Source organism: Nymphalis io, chromosome 17 (genome assembly GCF_905147045.1).
Source record: "Nymphalis io chromosome 17, ilAglIoxx1.1, whole genome shotgun sequence".
In the NCBI taxonomy this organism is placed as follows: Eukaryota; Metazoa; Arthropoda; class Insecta; order Lepidoptera; family Nymphalidae; genus Nymphalis; species Nymphalis io.
This window is the reverse complement of record NC_065904.1, coordinates 3,280,974-3,305,336: the sequence shown is the minus strand read 5'-3', so window position 1 is coordinate 3,305,336 and position 24,363 is coordinate 3,280,974. Positions and strand designations below refer to the sequence as shown.

General features: G+C 32.7%; 3 protein-coding genes across 3 annotated transcripts; all 3 read left to right on the top strand.

The window, feature by feature from the left end:
- Positions 1–308: 308 nt before the first annotated feature.
- Positions 309–1,749, top strand: LOC126775004 (ATP-dependent (S)-NAD(P)H-hydrate dehydratase-like). The gene is made up of 2 exons (XM_050496715.1): positions 309–657; positions 988–1,749. Exons 1-2 carry the CDS (start codon positions 412–414, stop codon positions 1,708–1,710), a joined length of 969 nt encoding a protein of 322 aa, XP_050352672.1. The 5' UTR covers positions 309–411; the 3' UTR covers positions 1,711–1,749.
- Positions 1,750–2,281: 532 nt separating this feature from the next.
- On the top strand, positions 2,282–12,446 carry LOC126774947 (protein FAM91A1). The gene is made up of 19 exons (XM_050496622.1): positions 2,282–2,515; positions 2,619–2,703; positions 2,824–2,931; positions 3,306–3,407; positions 4,297–4,478; positions 4,876–4,976; positions 5,366–5,543; positions 6,464–6,591; positions 8,537–8,636; positions 8,939–9,049; positions 9,137–9,223; positions 9,299–9,477; positions 9,784–9,950; positions 10,208–10,432; positions 10,605–10,751; positions 11,138–11,721; positions 11,795–11,898; positions 11,974–12,043; positions 12,120–12,446. The coding sequence occupies exons 1-19, from the start codon at positions 2,444–2,446 to the stop codon at positions 12,228–12,230; spliced, it is 2,841 nt and encodes a 946-aa protein (XP_050352579.1). The 5' UTR covers positions 2,282–2,443; the 3' UTR covers positions 12,231–12,446.
- A 2,413-nt stretch (positions 12,447–14,859) lies between these two features.
- LOC126775030 (BAG family molecular chaperone regulator 2) lies at positions 14,860–22,651 on the top strand. Its single transcript, XM_050496750.1, has 5 exons — positions 14,860–15,101; positions 17,605–17,747; positions 18,549–18,661; positions 20,215–21,883; positions 22,210–22,651. Exons 1-4 carry the CDS (start codon positions 15,010–15,012, stop codon positions 20,452–20,454), a joined length of 588 nt encoding a protein of 195 aa, XP_050352707.1. The 5' UTR covers positions 14,860–15,009; the 3' UTR covers positions 20,455–21,883; positions 22,210–22,651.
- Positions 22,652–24,363: the final 1,712 nt, after the last annotated feature.

Genomic DNA, 24,363 nt, shown 5'->3' with positions numbered 1-24,363 from the left:
ATAATATAGAAGATTGATAGAAATTAGTAAATATTAAAATATTTACCTAGTAAAATATTGCGAGAATATTAAAAAAATATATATATATAACATAATTATGGGCAAAATTTTAAATTCTTAGAACAAAAAGACTTATTGTTTGGTTATCATTCCCATAGATGGCAGGATTTTCAATGTAATTGTATAGAAAGTATTTACCTACTTTATACTTATCGTGATACTGAATAATGAGACATTGTGGGATAACATCGCTAGATGGCAACCTTAATGTTCGTATTTTAAAATTAAAAAACATTTAACTTCGAGTTTGAAGGTGGGGAAACGATCAAGGCTGATATAATCATACTTAATTAAACCACGACATAAACACCTACAATCTTGATAGTTCGAAACTTGTAGTTTACATATAAAATGATAATTGTGAAGTTTTTTTCTTTAATACTTTCATTTCGACTTGTTGTAATCCAATCTTTGGTCATAGAGGAATGTTCAAATGTTATAGATAATATAAACGAAAATACTCTCGCAACTCTTACAAAAGCAGTAGTTCCGGAATTAGAAGGAAAGAAAAAAGGAGATGCTGGAAAAATAGCCATTGTAGGTGGTTCTATCGAATATACAGGAGCACCATACTTTGCAGCCATTTCTGCTCTGAAGGTAAATAATTAAATATATTTTGTATAAAATGTCTTCAATAAATTAAAATTAAATATATTATATATATATATATTATATATAATATAAATTAAATATACATCATAACTGGTGTTGAGATATTCCGTAATTCTTCACAAAAAAAAGTAATTATTAGAATCGAGCGAAGCCTAGACCTATAATATTTAATAATTAATATATATAATATCACAAAATAAGTACAATAAAACAAGTTACACGCCAAAAATTATAATTTCTTCAAAAAATTTATATTGGTGGATTGGTATAAACTTTTTAGAAAAATACACCTTTTAATATTTATTTTTCTTTCAGGTTGGAGCTGACTTAGTTTTTGTAATTACCACTGAAACAGCAGCAACAGTAATTAAGTCTTATAGTCCTGATCTTATTGTTATTCCTCATTTATCTAAAAATATTAGTTCTCTTCTTTATAGTAAAGATGTTGTGGTACTAGGACCTGGCTTAGGTCGGGCAGAGGAAGGATTAGGCCTAGCATATGACACAATTAACATATGTAAAGAATTACGAAAACCTTTAGTTATTGATGCCGATGGACTTTACGCTATTTATAAAAATGTCTCCATACTAAAGAATTATCCATACCCTGGAGTTATATTAACCCCTAATAGTGCAGAAGTTAAAAGATTAAAAGAAGTTATTCCAGTGGAAGGCGCGAATCGGTACGAATTTTGGGGTGATTATGTGACAGTCTTAGAAAAAGGTGAACAGGATCAGTACCATTCAAACCTTGGAAAATTCGATTGGTCTTTAAACGAAGGAGGATCAGGCAGACGTGCTGGAGGCCAGGGCGACATATTAGCTGGTTCATTAGGGACTTTCTTTAATTGGGCACTTAAAGCAAACCTTTGTGAAAACGATCAATCTGTGTCATTAGCTCAGAGTGTGGCATCTTACGCGGCTGCCAAGTTTACCAGAACATGTAATTACAAAGCTTTCAAATCGCATGGTCGAAGCATGGTTGCTTCAGATATGTTAAATGAAATTCACTCTACATTCGAGGACCTTTTTACATAAAATTTAATACATTTTTTTACATTAAATTCTTCATTTATAGGTGTTTTATATTTATTTTTGTAAATTACGTCATTATATGCAACCACCGTTAGATAATCGATTACTTCCACTGATATTTGTCAATGTTATGCAAATTAATTTGACCTATTCAATTTTACCAAGATAAGGAAAAAAAATTATTAGCAAATATAAAGTTAGTGAAAGCATCCGCTTTTATAGTTTTATTGAAATCTCATTTGAATTTAAATTTTATATTTTTATTCTGAGTTTTTCCAGTAATAGTATTATTAATAAAGTAAGCATCGTATTCCCTACAAATGATCTTAATTAGACAAGATAAATTTGATATGATATTAAAAAAAGTAAAAACTATAGTTTTATTTTAAGCTGTACCCATGTTACTATTTTTTGTGGTTGTCAGGTTGACACCTGACATTTAAATATTAGTTCCGAAGTTGTAATTTTTCGATTTATACGTTTTAAATTTCCTATGCCTTAAATAAACATAATTTCAATATTTTATATTAACAATCAAGCGCTATTCAAATTTCGATTACTTGCATATGTGTTGCATGTTTGTTAAATAGTTAATGAATGGCAACAAGTCTTTCAATAAGGCTTTAGATTTAGAACGAAGATTAGTTAAATTTTTCTTATCAAAATATTTGCAGCAGTAATATTTTAATTGTTTCATTCGATGAAATCGTGATTAAAACATATTATCTCCAAAATCATGGAGGATGAAATTGATGAATGTGTTAGAAAAAAGATAAATTGGCCGCAGTTGCCTGGAAATATTAAAAAGGTAATCTCTCGCGCAATAATGTTACGTTTTTATTTTTGATATTTTCTTCATTAACAACGTAAACAATTTCATATTTACCAAATTTTACCTAACCTATTTTCAGTTGTTCAATGAAACTCCAAAAGAATATGATCGGTATATATTTGAATTCAGTATTAAAAATCAGCTGCGCTATAGAGGCAGCCTAGGTAAGTGAATAATTAAACTATAATATATAAACTTTCTAATTTTACTTTGATTTTACTGATGGATTTTTTTATTATTTATTAATTGCAATATCATTTTACTGATCTTAAAATATCTTTTAGTGAGAACCGTAAAAAAGGATGAAAGAAAATACTATGAAGCCCTGGTTCAGAGCAGCATACAGAGGCTTATGCTATACCCTTATCACTTAGCTGACATGATTGTGAAAGGTAATTTTACAGTGATTTTTTTCTGTAAATAGATACAGTAAAATATACTGTATACTGCTTCCATCTAATCACATTGCAACTCTTAATACAACATTAAGATAACTTAAATTTTATATATTTATTGTTTATTTAAGACAAAAAAACAGAAAAGTAATAATCTTAAACATTGATTTCAATTTGAAGATCCAATATGAAATTTACACACCTTAATATTAAGCAGTGATTGCTTAAGTAGCTATAGTTCCCTATACTATGCCCTAACATGAACAAATGATAAATGAAGAACATGAACAAGTTAAAATTATAGTTTGCACAGGGATATCATCATAACTTGCTTATTGACATTACAATATATATTTTTGTTTTTCTTTCAGGATTAAGAATAACTCCCTTTATATATTATATTGAAGTGGTTGCCCTTCTAATAGAGCTTGAAAAGAGTTATGACACTATGCCTAATTTTACTGCCGCTGATTGTAAGTAACATTATACTATCAGAACATCCACTGTGAGTGGGTATCCATACTGATTATAGATTAAGCTTATTCTTATTGTTATTGTGGCATTCTTCAATGCTACTATAAGCTCAGTAATTTCTAGCGTTGTGGTGGCTGGCCTAGTCAGATTTTCATATTTTCATAAAGTACAGAATGAAGTAATTTTCATAAGTATCCTAAAGAATATACAGTAATTTATTTATTACTGAATTTTCATGTGCTTAATTTGTTATTATAATTCATCTCGGGCTTGATGGTGAAGGAAAACACTGTATGTGTCTAATTTCAGTAAAATGCTGCTGTAACAGCCTGTGAATGTCCCACTGCTGGGCTAAGGCCTCCTCTCCCTATTCGAGGTTCTCCTCAAATTTGGAGGTTTGGAGCTTATTCCACCGTGCTGCTCCAATACGGGTTGGTGGAATACACATGTGGCATAATTTCAGTGAAAATCAGACACATGCAGGTTTCCTCATGTTTTCCTTCACCATCAAGCACAAGATGAATTATAAATACAAATTAAGCACATGAAAATTCAGTGGTGCTCGTCCGGGTTTGAACTTACGATCATCGGTTAAGATTCACGCGTTCTTACTACTGGGCTATCTCGGCTTGGATGTTCTGTGCCATCTCGGCTCGGATGTTCTGTGCCATATTCAATAAATAAATGCTTCTTTTTCTAATTTGCACAAATTATAAAAAATAAAAACAGTTTATAGTCTCACTTTACATTTAGTTTTTAATTCTTTTTGTAATATTTCATTGTACTTAAAAGTACTGTAAATTTAATTATGCTTATACAACAATATGGAGATACCATAACTTTTATTGAGAAAAATATAAGACGATTAATCTTTTTAAATTATTTCAGGTCTTAGGCTTCTGGGTGTAGGAAGGAATGAGTATCTGGAACTAGTAGCTAAAGCTCGATCTCTTGGGAGACGTGGAAGGGCAAGAGCTATTCGATGTTTGTTACCTCGTGTACCCCTCAATGTGCCCATGCAACCATGGTGGAGAGTGGAACTTGGTTACGTCCTTGAAGAAGATGTTAAGGTAATAGGCTTGAAGATATTTATGTTCAAATGCTTGAAAATGTTTATGTGTGGCTGAATATTTCATATGCAAGTTGATCTTTATTTTTTTTATAATTAAATAATTTTAATTAAAATATAATATATAGAACATTTTTATTGTGTATGTATATTAGATAAAATATTAACACTGTCCAATACCAATAAAATTGAATATTGGAATTATACATTGACGGTTCATAAACAAAAAAGTTACATTGGAACATACTTACGAATTAATAACATTCCCCTATTTTTGAAGTAGGTTTACAAAAAACTGCGACCCTTAACAAATACACTTTTATTAATAATTGATTTCGTGTTTAATTACCCACTAATGGTGTGTTTAATAGTGTTTTCTTGCTCGTTTACTCCGCTAGCCTTTAGGTGAGAGCGAGAAGGCGTTAATAGATTTGTTAATCGACCAAGGGTCGCAGACCGCGGGCACGCTTGATTACTACGTCGTCAAGAAACTATACAGGTGTGTTACCAGTGATAAATTTGTTTTTTTTTTAAAATAATCTGAACTAATTTGCTTAATTTATTACGATATACACGTTAATTTTACACTTTGGGGGTGATATGGGAAGGGCTAAACCCTTAGTTGTTTCTATCAATGATCAATAGATAACTTTTATCACATTCCAAATATATTTTGTTCACACTTTAATATTATAATTAGATTTGTCCCGCGCTTTCACATTAAAAAAATTATTATATAGGGTGATAGCATAAAGATATCATAGACAATCGCGTTGCATTCATACAATTTTCCCCAGCTTAATAATATATTATGGATTTAAAAAGAAATAGCTTCAAAGTTATTTTATTTTCTGTGTAAACTTAAATAAGATCGTAGTATGGTTCCAGGCGCGGTTTGATTTACTTAGACGTGCCGATAACAGCGGCGGACAAAGTATCAGTCCCGCCTCTCAAAGGCTTCGTGATGAACCGCATAGCCGGGGACTACTTCGAGACCTTACTGTACAAAGTGTTCGTGTCTATCGACGAGCACACCAGCGTCGCCGAGCTCGCAACGGTGCTTCAGGTATGGATAGGTTATTTGTCTTATTCGAATTTTAAATATCGTATATCTAGACTGGCGGTAGTGTCAATTAAAGTTCAAGGCATGAAAAAGGAGCTGGCGACACCACTTTTAAATCCCTAATAGCTTAAAATCTATTAAAATTTCTCTTAGATTGACTAGAACGCAAAATTACATAAATACAGCTCCAACGGTTATACTGTTGTACTGACTGACTGACATATAGATCAAATATCAAATAACCATTTCAAGATGTTCTAGAAAGTTGAAATTTGGCGTCCAGATGGGTACTAGTATATACACAAAGGTAAAAAATCGGAAACTGTCAATATTTACGATTTTAAATAATTTCGTAATACCTAAGTATAAGTACCTAATTAATTTTTTTATTAACGCCTTTCGAAATTATAATAGCACCAAAAACTTTTGGTATTCTTTAAGCTCTATTATGAAAGGTGCCTTTTATCGTCAATTAAACAAAAATTTTGAAAACCAATAATGACTTAAACTGCAACTGGCAACACGCCAGATAGATTTGAGTTACAACTTAAATAGCCCATAAATACACAATTGTACTCAACTGTCACATTCCTTGGAATAGCTTATTTTTATCCGAATTTTTACATTGTGTGTAAATGATTTGACTTATATAATATAATTTAGTTAACGTTATATTTTTACAAAGCAAACATTGTTGTAGCCATGTCGACAAGCTCGCATAGTCTTAATATTGACCTTTCACATAAATGTGAAAAAGGGAGCCAACGTTACATTTTTACTTGTGTATACTGAATTTAAAATGTAATGTTTCGTTTTGTATAAAAAGGATGCACTAAAATTCGATAATTATTTAACTCAACATTGTAACAAGTTAGACTTAATTGAAGTAATGTAAGTGGGACCGGATGTGTGTGGTGGCGCAGGTGGAGTGCGAGCTGGTGAAGCAGGCGGTGTCGCTGTACTGCCGGCTGGGGTTCGCGCGGCTGCAGGGCGCGGCGCCGCACGCGCACGCCAGCTGGGCGCGCGCCGTCACCACGCACTCGCACCAGCCGTCCGTACCGCTCCTATCTGATAACCTCCGCCTTCAACTAGTGCCAACTACTTGACACCTTCACCGACACTCGTTTGATTTCTAAACTGTAATGTTGTACATAAGAAAAAAATATTTCATAAAATTTGTACAGTGTATTGTTTGGGCAGTCGAGATGGCCCAGTGGTAAGAACGCGTGAATCTTAACCGATAAACGTGGGTTCAAACCCGGGCAAGCACCTCTGAATTTTCATGTGCTTAATTTCTGTTTATAATTCATCTCGTGCTTTTCGGTGAAGGAAAACATCGTGAGGAAACCTGCATGTGTCTAATTCCATCGAAATTCTGCCACATGCGTATTCCACCAGCGCGCATTGGAGCAGCGCGGTGGAATAAGCACCAAACCTTCTCCTCAAAAAGGGAGAGGAGGCCTAAGCCCAGCAGTGGGGAAATTTTGCAGGCTGTTACTGTAAAATTTGTACTTGATTTTGACTTTGAAACATAACTTTGCTCAGCCTGTAATTGATTGGTTCCAATCTTATCTTCGTGGTCGTCGGCAGATGGTAAAGTCTGATGAGGCTTCCTCGGACTGGGCTGATCTCTCTGCTGGCGTTCCGCAAGGCGGCGTACTTTCTCCTCTTCTGTTTTCAATCTTCATTAATGAAATTACCAAAGTTATTTCTTCTCACTACCATCTCTATGCAGACGATTTACAACTTTATAGACACGTCACCTTATCAAATCTGTGTTCGACCATACATGATATCAATTATGATCTTGTAAAAATTAAGAACTGGGCTGCATCCTTTGGGCTTCTTGTTAATCCTTTGAAGTCGAAGGCATTGATAATAGGTACCAGACAGTTACGTAGCAAGATTAATTGGGACATTGTACCATCAATTGTCTATGATGGAACTCAAATTACATATAGTGACCAAGCTAGTAATCTGGGGTTAGTCATAGATTGCAATTTATCATGGAGAGCTCAGGTTAACGAAGTCAGTAAACGTGTCCATTTCTCTCTGCATTCTCTAAAACGTTTGCAGAATTTCCTTCCTTTCAAAACAAAAATTTTACTTGCACAATCCCTTCTTCTTCCTTTCCTGGAATACGCTGATGTTTGCTATCTTGATGCGAATGAAGAGCTACTTGACAAACTAGATAGACTTCAAAATTTGTGCATACGTTTCATTTACGGTCTGCGCAAATTTGATCACATTTCTCAATATCGACGTCAGTTAAAGTGGCTTCCTATCCGACTTCGCCGGAGCTTGCACATATTATCGCTTCTTTTTAATATATTAAACCATGGTAGCCCTGATTACCTACATGAGCGTTTTCTGTTTTGTCCTGCTCGTGAAAGACCAGTACGCGCATGTGTGGCGTCGAAAACTCTTGAGGTACCATTTTTTAATACTACTTCCTTTGGTAACTCGTTTTCCGTTGTTGCCGCTCGCCTATGGAACTCTCTTCCAGATAATATTTTCCATAATAATGTTACAATAAGATCGTTTAAAATCAGAGTTAAGCAACACTTTCTTTCCACTTAAGTTTAATTTATTTTATATGTATGTATATGTATTTTTTTGTATCTATGTAAGTTGAATGTATATGTATATTATAGATGATGGTATATATTAATATATTTATTTGTATTTAGTGTGTAATATATTCATTTATCGTTAAGTCTACTTGAATTTTATAATATAAAACTAATTGATATTGTACCTACACCATAAATATGTATTACAAATACTCTCCACTAGATTCAGGGTTTCTGGAAGAGATCTCTTGTTAGAGATAAGTTATCCCTTTGTACACATTTTTCATTTATATAATTTTCTGTATACTCTGTTGGTACATAAATAAAAAATAAATAAATAAATAACTATGTTATGTAATTTTATTCAATTAAATTTGAATAACATCAACATATTTTTATGTATTGTTTATAATTTTATTGCAGATATAGACAAATAGCTCCATTAACTTTTGGCACTAACATGGATGAAGACCTGCAGATGGAACCCGTACTTATCAAAGATATGCCGTCTACTTCAAAACAGGTATAACTATAAAAATTAAAATACTGTGTCTTTAAAAGAGTATTTGATAGTAGCCACTGTTACGTACCAGTCACCTATACAAATGATATATATTTATGTGATATCAACATCCGGCTACAGCAACGGGCGGCTACTAAGAAACAGAAAAAAAAAAAAAATGACTCGGGAACTCGGGATCTGCTGTTTTATAAGTTACCCAACGACCAACGAGATTTTACCCTTATATCGTCAGTTATCTGACCATATTTATTGGTTATTGAATAATGAGTAGTTATTTTCTTTATTTTTCTCTATTTTTACAGACATCTCAATCAGAAATATCCGAGTCGGCTACGAGTAATAGCGGTCAGAGAGTTGCTGTTCTCTTTGACTCCACATTAGCGGCTTACCTTATGATGGGAAATTTATCACCGGTTCGTAGTTAACTTGTTAATTATATATTTGTCGGTATATATTATTATACGGATACTATAACTGACATATATATTTTATTTTTTCAGGACCTTAAAAGTCATGCAGTGACACTGTTTGAAGTCGGAAAATTGTGCGATGAAAGTTTGGACAGTTTGCTCATAGAATTGGATAAGGTCCGTTTTCAATTTATATAGATTTTTTTAAAAGTTGTCTACGATTTTTTTAATAAATATTTTAATTTCGTACAGGTGGTCGGGGATCCAGAGATCGAAGGTGAAGCGAGGCGGTATTTGGCCGCTGCAGCGTGTCTTCGTACAGCGTTGCGTACGTTGCGACCTAGCTTACGGCCACTAGATCTTCTCCGCTGTGAAGCGCTTCATGCACTCGACGCTCCAGCTCGGGCACGGCTGTTGACCACTAAATATAGGTAAGTAATAATGTAGGTAATCTTATTGATTGTGATACCAAGCTATAGACCATCCATTTGGGGGTCCATAATAATTACCATGAATAAATGTTAATGTCGTAAAAGGTATTTTTCTAAGGGCATGGCAGCACGCTCGAGACACGTTCCCAAAAGGCACAATCATATCGAACCGATCGAACTTTGACCTGTCGGCATATTGCTTTGTAACAATAAAAAACATTTAGTAGTCTAATGCTATATTTTGTTCGTTAGTCGCCGGTGTACAGAGCGACTCGTGAGCAATGTGTCGTAACGCGTGTCCGGCAGGCTGGCGGTGTCGACGGCGCCGCTGGGCCGCGAGGCGCGCGCGGGCGCGGCGGCGGGCGCGCTGCCGCACGTGGGCCCCGCGCCGCCCGAGGCCGCCTCGCCCTGGATGCGCCTCTACCTCTACCACCTCGCCGGCTACGGGCCGCCCACGCTGCTGCTCACCAAAGGTGACGGCTCGCACGTCTCATCCCCGCTTCTCTGTCGGTGTGGCAGAGAGGTAAAGTAGAACTACGTCAAGGTCCCCCGCTGGGCCCAGGCCTCCTTCCCTCTTAAGGAGAAAGATTCGACACGTGTCGCTTTGCTCACGATGTTTTCCTTTGCCGTCGCGTTCGAGATGAATTATAAGCACACGAAAGCTCAGTGACGCAAAATCGGGTTTGAAGTTCAGGGTAAGATCCACTGAGGTATACCGACCGGCTCGCAGGCACCGTCCTGCGCGGGATCCCGCGCTCGCTGCTGGGGTTCTCGCGGCTGGCGGTGTCGTGGTGGGGCGCGGAGTCGGAGTCGGCGGCGCTGCCGGCGGCGGCGGCGCTGGCGGGCGCCAACTCCGCGCTGCGGCGCGGGCCCGTGCTGCTGCAGGCGGCCGGCGTGCGCGCCGCGCCCGTCGTGGCGCACTTGTCCTTCCCGCCCTCCTCCGATGACGCAGACGGTTAGTCTCGACTGACTTTTGAATGACTTTAAAATACCGACAACGGCTAATGACCAGGTGTCTAATGACGACAAGCCGCCTCGTTCAACGCTCGGCAATCCATGTTCGTTTTCATAGCAGACAAAATGGAAGGAAATGTTAGTTACGTTACTGACAGTTCACTACTTTTCAGAGTTGCAGAGCCTGTGGGGCAAGCACGCGGGTCTGCGGCGCCTACTGCGGCGCCTGCGCCTGAGTCGCTCGGCGGGCTACGTGACGCTGGCTGACATCGGCGTGCCTGACCTGGGTTGTGCGCACCCGCCCGCGGCCGTGCAGCTCGGTGCGTACACAATATACCGGGCGGATATCGACTTTGAGTATTCGTTTGCGTTAGCGTATAGTTATAATCTCCCAGTATATAAAAAATACAAACTCCCTCGTTGGTCAAGACTCTAGGGGTTAGCAAATAGGACCGCAGGCCTCGAGGGTTTGGTCATATCATATGAAGGTATAGGCAACCTTAATAATAAATGTCGTTATTGTTGACTCCGAATCTGTTTTCATTATTTAAATTGGAAACACTCCACACGTATAAAATGTTTATTTATATGGACGCCAGCACGATAAAATATTGATCTCTATTTTCCTTTCCATATTATTTACTTTTTTACGTTATTATTTTATATGTTAACATTATATTTACATTATATTATTACTATTTTACAGTAACGCCAAGAAAGAAAAAAGACACTTGCGGGATAGCAAAGCCGGTCAGTGAAATATCGATATCTTCCAACGATTCTGCGAAAGAGATGACCGAATACACGAAGGTTATAAACAATCGCCTGCAGTCACCTATTGAGTCTCATTTCGCAGTCACACCCACCGGAGACAGCAAGACGAGCTCGCCAGCCAACGGCTTCACGAGCGCCGAGGGCGGGAAATTACTCTGCGAAGAACTTGACAGTCTCAATATTGAAACGTATCAAAGCAAAGAATCGATCGCGAGCAGCGACGATTTTGTACCCATACATTCCTCGACCAGTATTGACGAATTAAAAGAGAAACATTCCATCGAAGATTCCAGAAACGAGTCTGTTTTAGATGACTCAATTTCAATCCAATCGCCCGCTAACGTAAGAGACAATATCAACAAACCGGACCAGTTGAGCGAACTGTTTAGTCCCGTCGAAGAATCTATATCAATGTTCACACAGTTGTCCGATAAGCTAACGGAGATCACCACCGAGGGCGACAGCGGTGTTGACACGGCGCATAATTATTCCGATGATGAAACTTGCAAACCTGAAGTGCGTGCTGTTTTATTTTATTTATTATGGCTACATTTAAATTGTTCTTAATTTAAATTTTTCTTTTTTCTAGAAATGGACAATTTTAGATCTTCAATTTGGCATTCCACTGTTTGATGAAGCTCTTTGTGAAAAAGTGTGTCGCAGTATTGTTGAAAAGATAGCGAAGCCTGAATTGTATGATGTTTTTTTTTAAATCAGTGGACTTATTCGTATTAGTTATTCACATTATATATAAATAATTATTTTCAGGTTAGACAAAGTAAAAGAGGACAATGAGTTTATAAGATCAGACGTGCTAAAGTTTGTGTCACAGTGTCAGGTAAGATCGTAATTATTTATGCTTGGAAATGTACATGGGTTAGTACCTTTTATAAAATCAAAATTTCCCCTTCCAGTATTACCCAGGAGAAGATATGGGGATTGTCAAACGTGGAACTTTAGTTCCTTTGCCGAGGAAATGCCTCGTGTTCGAAAATGGAAGGATAAGTGAATGGAATGGAAAGTGATTATATTGCGATAATACCCATACATATTACATAAGGCATTTACATAAATTATTATTTGACTTAATGAAGATATTTAAGGCAACTGTAGTTAAGGTATGTTAAACTGTAGTTAATTACGAGACATTTCACAAGTGTTACTGTTCCATTAGAAATATTAAGATTGAAGACAATGCGTCCAAAAATTAAAATAAAATCTTTTTTAAACCATGTACAATATGTAATTTTAACAGAATATACATGTATATCAACTGTTATTATTATCATTAGTAAAAGTTAAATAGCATAAGCTTAGCTTATTGGCATATATAGCCTGTTTAGTAAGTACTGATGTTACTGCATCAGCATAAAAGGCGATACACACGAAGAAATAATCAGGGGTAACATTGCACCATGTCATAATTATATGCCAAACACAAAATGTTAGTTGAGTAAACTCAACAATATTTATTTGAAACAATAAATTATGTTAGTTTTGGCAAAATTTTTGAAACAGCAGACTTTGATGATAAAGGACTCCTTAACTTTATCATTAGGTGTTCAATCTGTAGCCAAGGTTTAAGTATAGCGGATTGACGAAAACGAAGAAGCATATACAGAAATAAATAAAAAAGGTAAGAAGCAATCAATAGATAAAAAAGTTATGGTTTAAAAGTTAAGATTTATATACCTACTATAAATTATTTAGCAATGTGCTAGCCCTTGGTCCTGCGGCTGAACTCTTTCCGGTCATGTCGGGTTACCGTCCTATCGGATTATGAGAGTAAGGGAATAGAGAGCATACCTGAGTTTGTGCACACACTTATGCACTATAATATGTCCTGCACGGTTGGCTAACCGCTCTTGAGACTAAAATCGGTCAGGAGGACATCATCATCATACATTATTACAATTTATTTAACGAAATTAAAAGTATACGTGAAAAAGTCTCCGCAATTCTTACGAATCTTACAACAGTCATACCAAAGTTTAAACATGGAACTGACGCCAGTTTAAATGTCTAATAGACACCATGAAAGGTGTCAACACGTTACGATTAATTATAGAGGACAATTTTCATATGCAACATCTATATATGATAATAATAAGATAGTCATAAAGTAAATGTACTAAGTCTTATTATGTAGTATTTTAAATGTACCTTAATGTTTCTATGTTTTATAAATCTTCTAACGAATGATCATAAAATATAGAAACATATATGTACTTATATATGTCACTTGTATAATTTTTTGTTTGCGTTGTTAATGTCGACATTTATAGACCACTAACGAGATGTTAAATGTTATTTAAATCAATTCTTCAATAATATGCAATTTTAAATCAAATATGCAACTCAACTTTCCATTGTATTATAATGTAATATGATCTGTTACAAGTATACCTTATAATAAATGTTATAAATATAATTATTTAGAAACATTATTATTAATAAAAATAATTTATTTTAAATGTGATAAAAGTATAAATTATTAGATATATTATTATTATTAGATTATTAAATATTTTATTTATTTATAAATAGATAGAACAGAGTTTTTTTTTTAAATTCATCCATGTTTAGCTGATTTTGCTACCGTCCATATGTTATTGCAATTTTCTTTTTCATAAAATTATAGAATATATAAGAATAGTAGTTATTTTTGTAACCTTTACTCATTTTAAATAAAACTCTGTACTATCCAATTTACACATGTGTCGTATTTAATAGGAGATTTATTTAGTTTCTCAATAAAGTTTACCTTTGTTAATTTAGATTAGCCAATACTATTTGAATAAAATAGTGTAAATTTTTATAATATAGTTGCCATCCTAATATAACCTACCACATCTTTATTATTTCTTAAAAAGCTTTGTAATACGAGTAAGAGAATAAAATAAAATTTTTAAATTATATTACCTAGTTTCATTTTTATAATAACAATATAAACATTTAAAGTACATATTACATACAATTTATATAATAATAAATCATACAATATATAATGCGAATAGCATTATTATAAGAACAATGACTAATATTTTTGTTAAAACCGTTTTATCATCACATACTAGTTTTTCACTACCTTGCCACTGACTTTGTACAATGGTAGTTAATTTATCTTGAATTGTGTACAAAGTTTATATCTAATATATAAAAATGGACTTTAAGAGAGAGATTGCTTGGGGAAAAGCATTATTCTTTAAAATTAAATCAGTCAGTCAAATGGAGAGTAGAGACTAACATAGGATTGTTTTTTTTCTCTTTCAGAAATTTGAGCGAAAGTAACTAATATTTAGTTTCATTTATATTAGCTAGAGCTATAATAGCCTAGAGCCCATATAGTCGTACTCTCTTCTCTACATAATTACAGCATATAAATTATCCACATTAGGCAATATATACAGTTACTTTTTTTTAAATATTAGATTATTTAAAATTAAAAGTTTTAAGCTGTGAATATTTTAATTCTAAAATTATTATTATATTTTGCAATTGGCCTCTATGTATTTTTATATAATTGTCATTTTTATGACATTACATCAAAATTTTGAATTTATAAAATGATTATAAAAAGTTAAAAATTTAAATGACAGAGTTAGCCTGTATGGTATGACAGGAACTATGACATTGACATTTGACAATCTGATACATACCAATTCACAATTTACATTTTACTTCATTGTATTCCATTCGATTTGCGAAAAAATACGTTCTAAAAAAACACCTTATTGTTTAAATTTTCTTTGGACAATAAAGTTGTTAAACCTGGCTACATCTGAAGCGGATATTGCCCAAACAATGGAAGTAGATGTGTATTCTATTGCTGAAGGATCTCGGTTACCACTTATTGATGAAACTACGGCTCTTGGAACTCAGGCACCGAAAGACAGGTAAATCTTTTGATATTTATATTAAAAAAATTGAAGCTCGTACCGCGATTTCAACCTAATATAAAATGTTGCGTCTTAAAAATTTCATAGCTAGAGAAACCAAATAAGGTAAACTAGATCTGTAATTATAAAAATAAATGTATATCGCCCACGCTACTACCAAAAGCAGTTCGTGTATAGTTCACATTAAAAAAAAGTTGCTGACACGCAATTTAATGCTAGGTCAGTCTTCACATAGTTTGAAATTTTATTGCCTGTTTGTAAAAAAAAAACCAATGTTGGGTATTAAGATGTTGTAAAATTTTATTATAGTTGAGTATTTCTAGAGCTATCCTAAAATACTAGTTAAATCATATTTAGTTTCCTTCATAATATCTTCTGGCATCTTTTTTTGAGCCTCCATAATCAGCTTTGTGTCACACTAATTTATAATAAAGTAGCTACATTTTTCATGTGTTAATAATTGTTAATAATGCACAGATGTATTTAAATTATTATTAAACATTTCATTTATTTAGGTTATAGAATATCATGCAGCAATCATCACAAGCTGTTAAGTCCATAATAATGTACAAACAATTAATGATTCATAATAATTTACATTCTTATTGTTCTTTGTGAGAACTGTACACATTTTTTGCTACTTAGTATGAAATAGTTGTCATATTATTCACTTAAAAAAAAACAATAATACTCTGTTTTATATATGTTTTTTTAATTAGAATTTAAAAAAAAGGTATCAAAAATTATTAATTATTATTATGTTAATTAAAATAGTATTTGTAATGAGGTTTAAATATTTGCATAAACATACATATATTACCTTATAATTACAAGCATTTCAATATGTGGTTAGAAATAAAACATATGGTTATGATGAGATATTTAATGGATTCCGTATTAGAAGGGAAGGGAATGAATATTTGCACAAAAACAATGTCCGCCACTGCTACAACTATGGACTAAGAAAAATCTTGTATTGCATAGTCATCAAAACACATAAACATAGATGCAAATACCATATTTTTCGCATTTTTCATTTAACATTTAAACATAGACTATTGGAATGAAAGGAATGGCAAAAGCCTTTAGTTTCCACTTATAAAGAGGTTAATTTTGTACGCTTTTGATATTATTTTGCCCTTACATTTACATAGATCAGAAACAACATTAGCCCGAGTACAAGAATTCCATGATAAACTTTGGTTTAGTTAATTAGTTTTTTGTCAACTTGTTAGGTTAGGTTAAACACATTGTATCATATTGCTTACATAGATGTTGACAGTCTCGTTGCTTTAGTGGCTGGTTCATAAGGCTACAGGTCTCGATGATCAATTGTGTCGGATTGCCATTCCATGCATTATTATATTAATGTATCAATGGTTCAATTAGTTGGTGTGACCGAAATTTAATTGACTAGTGAATAGTTAGCAATAAATGGCAATAATACAAATGTTTTTAGTTTTACTCATTTTATATGACCTAATTTTAAAAGCGATTATGCCTTTACAGTCCATGATCATGGCAGATGCAACACTCGTAAGTTCAGGCAAAATAAAAAAAGATAAGGTTGTGGTTTACCAGAATAAAATAATCGAAATTGATAGTATACATAGCAAAATTTTATAAAAAACACATAAATTTTAATAATAAGCATGTAGTTAAATTATTTTTTACTATTATAATTATAGTTTACAACATCGGAAATATATTTAGTAGAACCCAGCCAGCGTACAGAGAAAATAAAAAAAATCCCTGATAACTTAATGAAACTAGATGAATAACAGTTGATACTGCATATATTTTGGTAGATAAGATTAAGAGTTCAATTACAGATATAGCTAACTACTACATTAGTTGTTTATCTTTTAACCAAATAGATATTGCCTGTTCAAAATAATTGCCGCTGTGATATTTTTATGAATATGAAAATGATAATTGAAATATAAACTATAAAGTAACACAGCGAGTGAATTACATAGCTATTTGTCTCTTTCTATCATCAGTAATTTGACATTCGAAAAAACTTTTATTGTGTTTTTGATTAAATCAATCAAGTACAAATATGGAATAATTTAAATAGGCAACATAGTATACAAAGTCAAAAAAACTTTCTTTAAATAGACTCTTAGAAGCCCGTTAAATATGTCAATTAATAATTAGACTAGCGCTTTAGTCGCGGGGCTTCGCTTGCGTCATATTTCAGAATCGCTAAGTTGTAATTTCTTCAAAAATTAAGTATTTTCACACGAACTTTGATCTCCTTTTTCGCTATCTTAAGTGTTACGTTTTCAAAAATGCTTCCTCAGCGCTAACCTACTGTGCAAAAGGAACCCGTAAACCATAAATGCATATTGACATGGTGCTAGTCCTAGTCAGTCAGTTTTTCTTATATATATAAGAAATATATTTAATGTAAGGCAAACCACCGCTTTGGATTTCTTTGGATCCATTAGTTACTATTTAATTATTTTATATACTAACAAGGTTTGATATGTACCAGATTGATAGCTGTGTTGGACCAAGTCGAGATGCGTGTGGAGCGATTGCGCCGGGACACAGTACGGATCGAGGAGGAGCGAGATTCCCTGCTATCTACTCTTGACAGCGTCAAGCATTCGGATCTTTTAAATGAAATTTCTGACTGTAATTATTACTTGCAATCAATATATATTTATTAAGGATACCTACTAAAAATGCCTGCTTTAAATGAATTACTAATTAGCCCTATATTTACCTTTAGTTAAAGTAAAGCGTCATGCTTATGTTTGGAGTAGATACGACAATTATTTAAGACCTCTTAAGCTATTATCGTACCGGTATCGAACCAATGACTCGCATCGACAGTTCATAATACCATTGAGCTCTTGAGGCATTCTACCAACCTTACAAGTTTAACAAAAATACTATCAACTTATATATGTGTACTGGTGCTAAAAGGGCCAAAGTACACTTGAATAAAATGTAAACCACCACAACAAAGAAATAATAAAATTATTTGTGCTAATATGCCTAAGCATAACATTACTAATACGCAAAAGATATACCTATATATGTCACATAAAACAATATCTGTTTATTATTTCTATTCTGATTTTATCCAAAGTAAGGATTAATGATTATTATTGGCCAATTTAGCACCATGCTGTACCCTGATATAATTATATAACATTTATAATTGGATCACTACAAGGACACTTATACATAAGTACATTACGTAATATAAGATAATCTCCTCAGGTACACGATTTTAATGCCACCAATAAATTGTAGAACAAATATACAAGAATGTTTATTTTGACTACTTTGCAATAATGTAATATTCAATACATATTTTAATTAAAATCATTTGTATAACATTAAACATTGTCCTCACGACACAACTATCAATACTTTAATTCTATATAGGTGCGTATAACTTTAATATAATTTAAGAGTTGCGTGCAGGTGATCAAGATGACATAAAGCGGTATGCGGAGCGCATCCTGGCGCGCGCCATGACCGTGGAAGTGGCTGTGCGCACCGACCGCGACTCACAACAGGAAGAGGCTTTGCATCAGGTACAGTACATTATCAAAGATTATGCATAGAAGACAATAATTGTTCACTACAAAATGCATTTGCTCGGATATAACACACTGTTCGAATAGATCTCCTTAGTGACGACCAAACTTTGGAGCCGTGGTGAAACAATCTGTTTCAAAAATAGTTTTTAACAATATATTTTGGTAAAAATGGCTCCTTATATAGTTAAATGGTGTGCGTCACCCATTTGTCCATTTCAGCAGAGCACAAATTTTCAAGCTCACAATGCTAATAAAGTTTTTTTGAAAAGTCTCTCACTCATGTGGTACTATTATATAACTGTCTTTTTCTCACAAAAACAATAATGTTATGAAAAACACCGTTATTCTAATGGAATATTATATATATAATATATAAAATCCATCCTTTGCAGTAAATTGAAATAAAGCTTATAGCACTTAAAAATGTTACGCGTAACACGTTATACATAATACATTATACGTTATCGCGTTACGCGTTTAATGTATATAATGAATTCAATGTAATTAATCATAATTACATTAAATTCATTACAACAGGAGAGATTATTTAGGGAACAGGGCTCCAAAGAAAGGGCATATATATGTATATTAAATATTACAATGAAAAATTGTACAACCAAAATTTAGTATATTAATACTAAATTTGGAGTCCTGTTCCCGAAATAATCTCTCCAGTTTCAATAGAATAATATCATATTATTAACACTAAATCAATGTTACTACATAATTACTGGTGGCAGAGCTTTGTGCTAGCTCGTCTGGGTAGGTACCACCCACTCATCAGATATTCTACCGCAAAACAGCAGTACTTGGTATTGTTGTGTTCCGGTTTGAAGGGTGAGTGAGCCAGTGTAATTACAGGCTCAAGGGACATAATATCTTAGTTCCCAAGGTTGGTGGCGCACTTACCATCAGGTGGCCCATATTCTCGTCCGCCTTCCTATTCTATATATATATAAAAAAAATAATAACATCAAATCAGTAATCGATTCCAAACGAACTACTCAGATTTATTTTTAAATAGGCCTTTTATAAGTACTTGTTTATAGGAATTTCACATATAATTAAAACGTGAACATTATTCTCTAGTCTATATACATATATACCTATTATAAAAAGTAAATACAAATCAGTATCGATGTTTAACGTTACTTTGTTCTATATTTACAACTAATGCGTTCTATATAATCAATCATGATTTTAAAAATATACCAATTATATTGCACTCATACATCCTCGCTCTGGTGAATTCGAAACAAAACAATATAATTATTGGGGGTGTAATCACCTATTGGGGGTGATCTGTGATCTCGTGACTACTGTCTAACAATTTTCTCACATTCTTGTCATGTTGTAGAAATTGTGGAGAATATTACTATCGTGTTTTTTTTTGTCATATGCATAATTTGTGTAACAATACAGACTATAAAAAATAAATACATATCATGTTATATACTCTATGGTGGCAATTATTTTGTTTTTCAAAAAAAAAAAAGATAATTTAGGTTATCGAAACACCATATTATATATATTTTTTTAATTTCCAGGTGAACATGTTCATAGACCAACTAGTAATGTCAGTGCATGACGACACAGTGGCCGCTCACACGCGCTGTCAGACGTACATGAACGCGTGTACTTCTCAGCCGGATCCGTGCAGTGGAACAGATAGAAACTTTGAGACCGCTATACTCGGCTGCACCCTCGATGACCAAAAACGAATCAAGAAACGTCTCCAGGGTCTCCTGGAATACTTTGCAAAGCTTAACGTGACGTCATACTCGTGAGTGAGGGATATGTTCGACAATTTCCACATATGAGTGTTAATTGTATTGCCAGCTTCATTTCAATTATGGACTGGTGTGGATGTGCCTTTAAATTTTTTATCTGTGAAAGAAGATTTTAACAGCGAGATTCAATGAGCTACACACTTGGTTTTTTTATTAAAACAATTGCATTTATTTAATCACATATTCGAAGTATAAAATATGGTACTAACACAATTAAAATAGTTCATTTCATACCTACATATTATTCTAGTGTTTTATTAATTTGTTCTTGCGTCGATTTTGCATAATACGCACAATAGACTGAAAGTAATTATAGTTTTTACAGTGATAAGGCTAGCCAGTATTACATAAAGAGAACACTAAATACTTTGTAATTTCAAAGGCTTATGCCTAGATATTCCATGTTATTTTAAATAATCTTTAAATCTATTTAAAATTAGGGCATATCCACATTAACGCCTTTCACTAACAGCAACGAAATCACAAGCTTGATTAATATAAACATTTTCGCAAAGTTAATTACGATCAATTCGATTTCGTCGATCGTCTACTCAAACATCAAGTTATGTGCATGTAAATTTTATTAAAAAAAAACTTTTCTGAATAAATTACATTCTTAACTTAAAGCTATTAATGTTACGAATAAAAAAATAACGAAAACATATTTGTACGAAATATTTTATGTTGCAGATTATTTTTTTTTTACCTTACTATGTATAACAAAAAAATATCCAAGGAAAGATTAAGGAAATTTAAGTATATAAATTAATAAAAACTTGTATGTAAAATTAAATCTTCAAGGGAGTGAAATCTTGATCTTGATAACGTGATATTAATTATAAATGCTAGGACACTAAAACCTATTTCAAATTATCTGTTTATTATCGCTCTTAAGGATGATCTGCCAATTATAATTAAAGGTAACGGATTCTAGTCGCAATGTTTGACATTTAAATAATGAATTATTATTTAATGTAAATGATTAAAACATATATAGTTTTCATTGGATTTGAACAAAATATATATTTCATTTTTTGTACAAAAGTTATAATTGTATTCAACACTGTGGACAATCTTATTGGACTTTCGAATTTAATAAAATATAATTAACTTTGCAAGTAGTAGTACTAACAGCCAGTGAATGTCCCACTGCTAGGCTAAGGCCTCCTCTCCCTTTTTTTTGAGAAGGTATGGAGCTTATTCCTCCATGCTGCCCCAACGTGGGTTGGTGGAATACATATGTGGCAGAATTTCAGTGAAATTAGACACATGCAGGATGGACGATCATCGGCTAAGATTCATGTGTTCTTACCACTGAACCATCTCGGCCAACTTTGCAAGGCATTGCTTAAATTTAGAACATATGTTAGGAATGATAAGATTTGTCTTCAGTTATTTTTGATTTGACAACGTGCATGATTAAGAGGTAATACCGTAACCGTAACCGTAACAGCCTGTGAATGTCCCACTGCTGGGCTAAAGGCCTCCTCTCCTCTTTTTGATGAGAAGGTTTGGAGCTTATTCCACCACGCTGCTCCAATGCGGGTTGGTAGAATTCACATGTGGCAGAATTTCAGTGAAATTAGACACATGCAGGTTTCCTCACGATGTTTTCCTTCACCGTAAAGCACGAGATGAATTATAATCACAAAGTAAGCACATGAAAATTCAGTGGTGCTTGCCCGGGTTTGAACCCACGATCATCGGTTAAGATTCACGCGTTCTTACCACTGGGCCATCTCGGCTTTTTAGGTAATAATAATTAAAAATTAAATTTTGCAATTTTTTTTTTAAATATCAATTCAATATAATTGAAGGTATGTGATATTACCTATAAAGATAGAGACAGCATTACTACTAATGATATAACAAAATAGATTTTAAGACTGATCAGAAGCCTCATATTGAGTATTGCGCCACAGTTTTATATAATAACGTATGTAATATAAAATATAGTGTAATTGGCAGATCACTTCAGAAGTGATACATAAAGGGGCTTTGCCTAAACTAATGTAATGTTAATTTTTTTTTTAAATTTAGTTACTTCTCTTTTTCTATAGTATAAGCATTGACATTTTGTATAGCGTAAACAAGATGTCCTTATCATTTGAAATTTAACCAAAAAATAATTTTAACTAAATTTTTTGATATATTCTGATAATTATTATAGATAATCATCTGATTGTATTGGATAATTCAAACTTATATTCTTTCAATTAATCGTTTATTTGATTTGATTGGAACATGTGTTTAAAAAAAATCTAATTATAATACATAAGAATATGTGTCTTTGAAGTTGAGTACAATTGAAATGAACCTATCTAAATATAACGTTAAGCTTCGTTTTTAACGCAATAACGTTTAACTTTCTTTTTTTAATGTTTATAAAGAAGTTGTTTTAATTTTACTTTAAGTTTTTATTATAATTTGGTATTATTTAACAAAGAATAAAAAACATATTATTTTTTACACTTCAGTTTTCTTGGATTAATTTTCTACTTAAAAACTATAATAATTCTTTTTTACATTTTTGCACATTATAAAATATTAGTTTGATGTGTAGGAAATGTTCCTGAACGTTTATTTTATTACTTTAAAGTATTTTTTAAGAAAAAATGTTTTTTTTTTTATAATAACATATTGGATACATGCATGGTAACATATTAATAATTTCTCTGTAAATTTTGATGGGTTCAGTAAAATGAATAAAGATTTTTCTTTATTATAGAATAGTTTTAATGCAAAGCAGGATATTTTTATTTTAGCTCACTTAATTACGAACATTAACATTAAAAAAAACTATTCTTGGTATAAGGTATTCTAATAATCTTATAAAATTGCGCGGTAAATTAATTCTTAATTAATGTAAATGATTCATATCACAGCAGCCTGCAATATTTTCGACGTATTCAGTACAATGTGTATACAAAATCAGACATTTTAAATGTGTTAAAATGTGTAGTTATATTCCAAATGCTCGCAATTTAATTAATGAATTAAAAAAGGTATATAAATAGTGAAGAAGTGTTTACATCAAGAATCTAGATTAAAACTTATAATATATAAAAATTGTATCAAATACTTTGCGACAAAAGACTTAAGGTTTGTCATAGGTATTATTGCTTACACGATTGTGATCGAACATCGTTATGCATGTGTGCGTATAGCATAGCACGTGATTCCCACCACATTAAGATAATTTTAATCGTAATATTCGTAACAGTATCAAAGACTAAGTATCAATGCACGTAGCTAATTGAAATGCTCCATTAAAACCTTGTAAAGTCAAATAGATTTTGATAAATATAATACAAGAGTCACTGAACCATGAAATTCTCTCATAATATTTTTAATAATAGTAAACAAGGGTAATATATCTCGTAATTGTACGAATAAATCATTACTATATAGTTTGAAAACATGTATCAACATCAAATGTAGTTACGTAAATTTCGAACACGATAAATTATAACAAGTAAAAAATTATAAGATATTTAATTACAGGTTCTGTCAATGTCGCCAGATAATAATTAAAGCGGTAATAAACTGTCATAAAGTTTCTTTATGACAGTTATGTTAACCTTTGTATAAAAAAGAAACATGCGCAGTTATAAATTATAATAATGAGTAAGAAAGAAATTATTATATATAAAATTTTGTTGTATAACACGATGTACAGGTACCAATCATAGTTTTATGTTAAATATTAAAGTGCTATAAATGTTTATCCACTTCTTTTGTTTTATTTATGAATTTTTCCTCAATGATAAAATATAAAAAATGTATATATTTTTTAATTCGAGCGATGAGAGCAAAGAAACACAAGATAAACCGTAAATATTTATAATAATTATTTATATGAACGCGTTTATAACGTATTCATATAATTGCATAAAAAATTAAAAA

What these genes read in the sequence shown, in the direction of transcription:
- LOC126775004 (XM_050496715.1), top strand. Translation starts at nt 412, where the DNA reads ATGATAATTGTGAAGTTTTTTTCTTTAATACTTTCATTTCGACTTGTT. An exon ending in CAGCCATTTCTGCTCTGAAG is followed by an intron (nt 658 to 987) that starts GTAAATAATTAA and finishes TTTTTCTTTCAG; the next exon opens with GTTGGAGCTGACTTAGTTTT.
- LOC126774947 (XM_050496622.1), top strand. Translation starts at nt 2,444, where the DNA reads ATGGAGGATGAAATTGATGAATGTGTTAGAAAAAAGATAAATTGGCCG. An exon ending in TCCTTGAAGAAGATGTTAAG is followed by an intron (nt 4,479 to 4,875) that starts GTAATAGGCTTG and finishes TTACTCCGCTAG; the next exon opens with CCTTTAGGTGAGAGCGAGAA. An exon ending in GCCCGCGGCCGTGCAGCTCG is followed by an intron (nt 10,752 to 11,137) that starts GTGCGTACACAA and finishes ACTATTTTACAG; the next exon opens with TAACGCCAAGAAAGAAAAAA.
- LOC126775030 (XM_050496750.1), top strand. Translation starts at nt 15,010, where the DNA reads ATGGAAGTAGATGTGTATTCTATTGCTGAAGGATCTCGGTTACCACTT. An exon ending in ACTCAGGCACCGAAAGACAG is followed by an intron (nt 15,102 to 17,604) that starts GTAAATCTTTTG and finishes GATATGTACCAG; the next exon opens with ATTGATAGCTGTGTTGGACC. An exon ending in TTTAAATGAAATTTCTGACT is followed by an intron (nt 17,748 to 18,548) that starts GTAATTATTACT and finishes AGTTGCGTGCAG; the next exon opens with GTGATCAAGATGACATAAAG.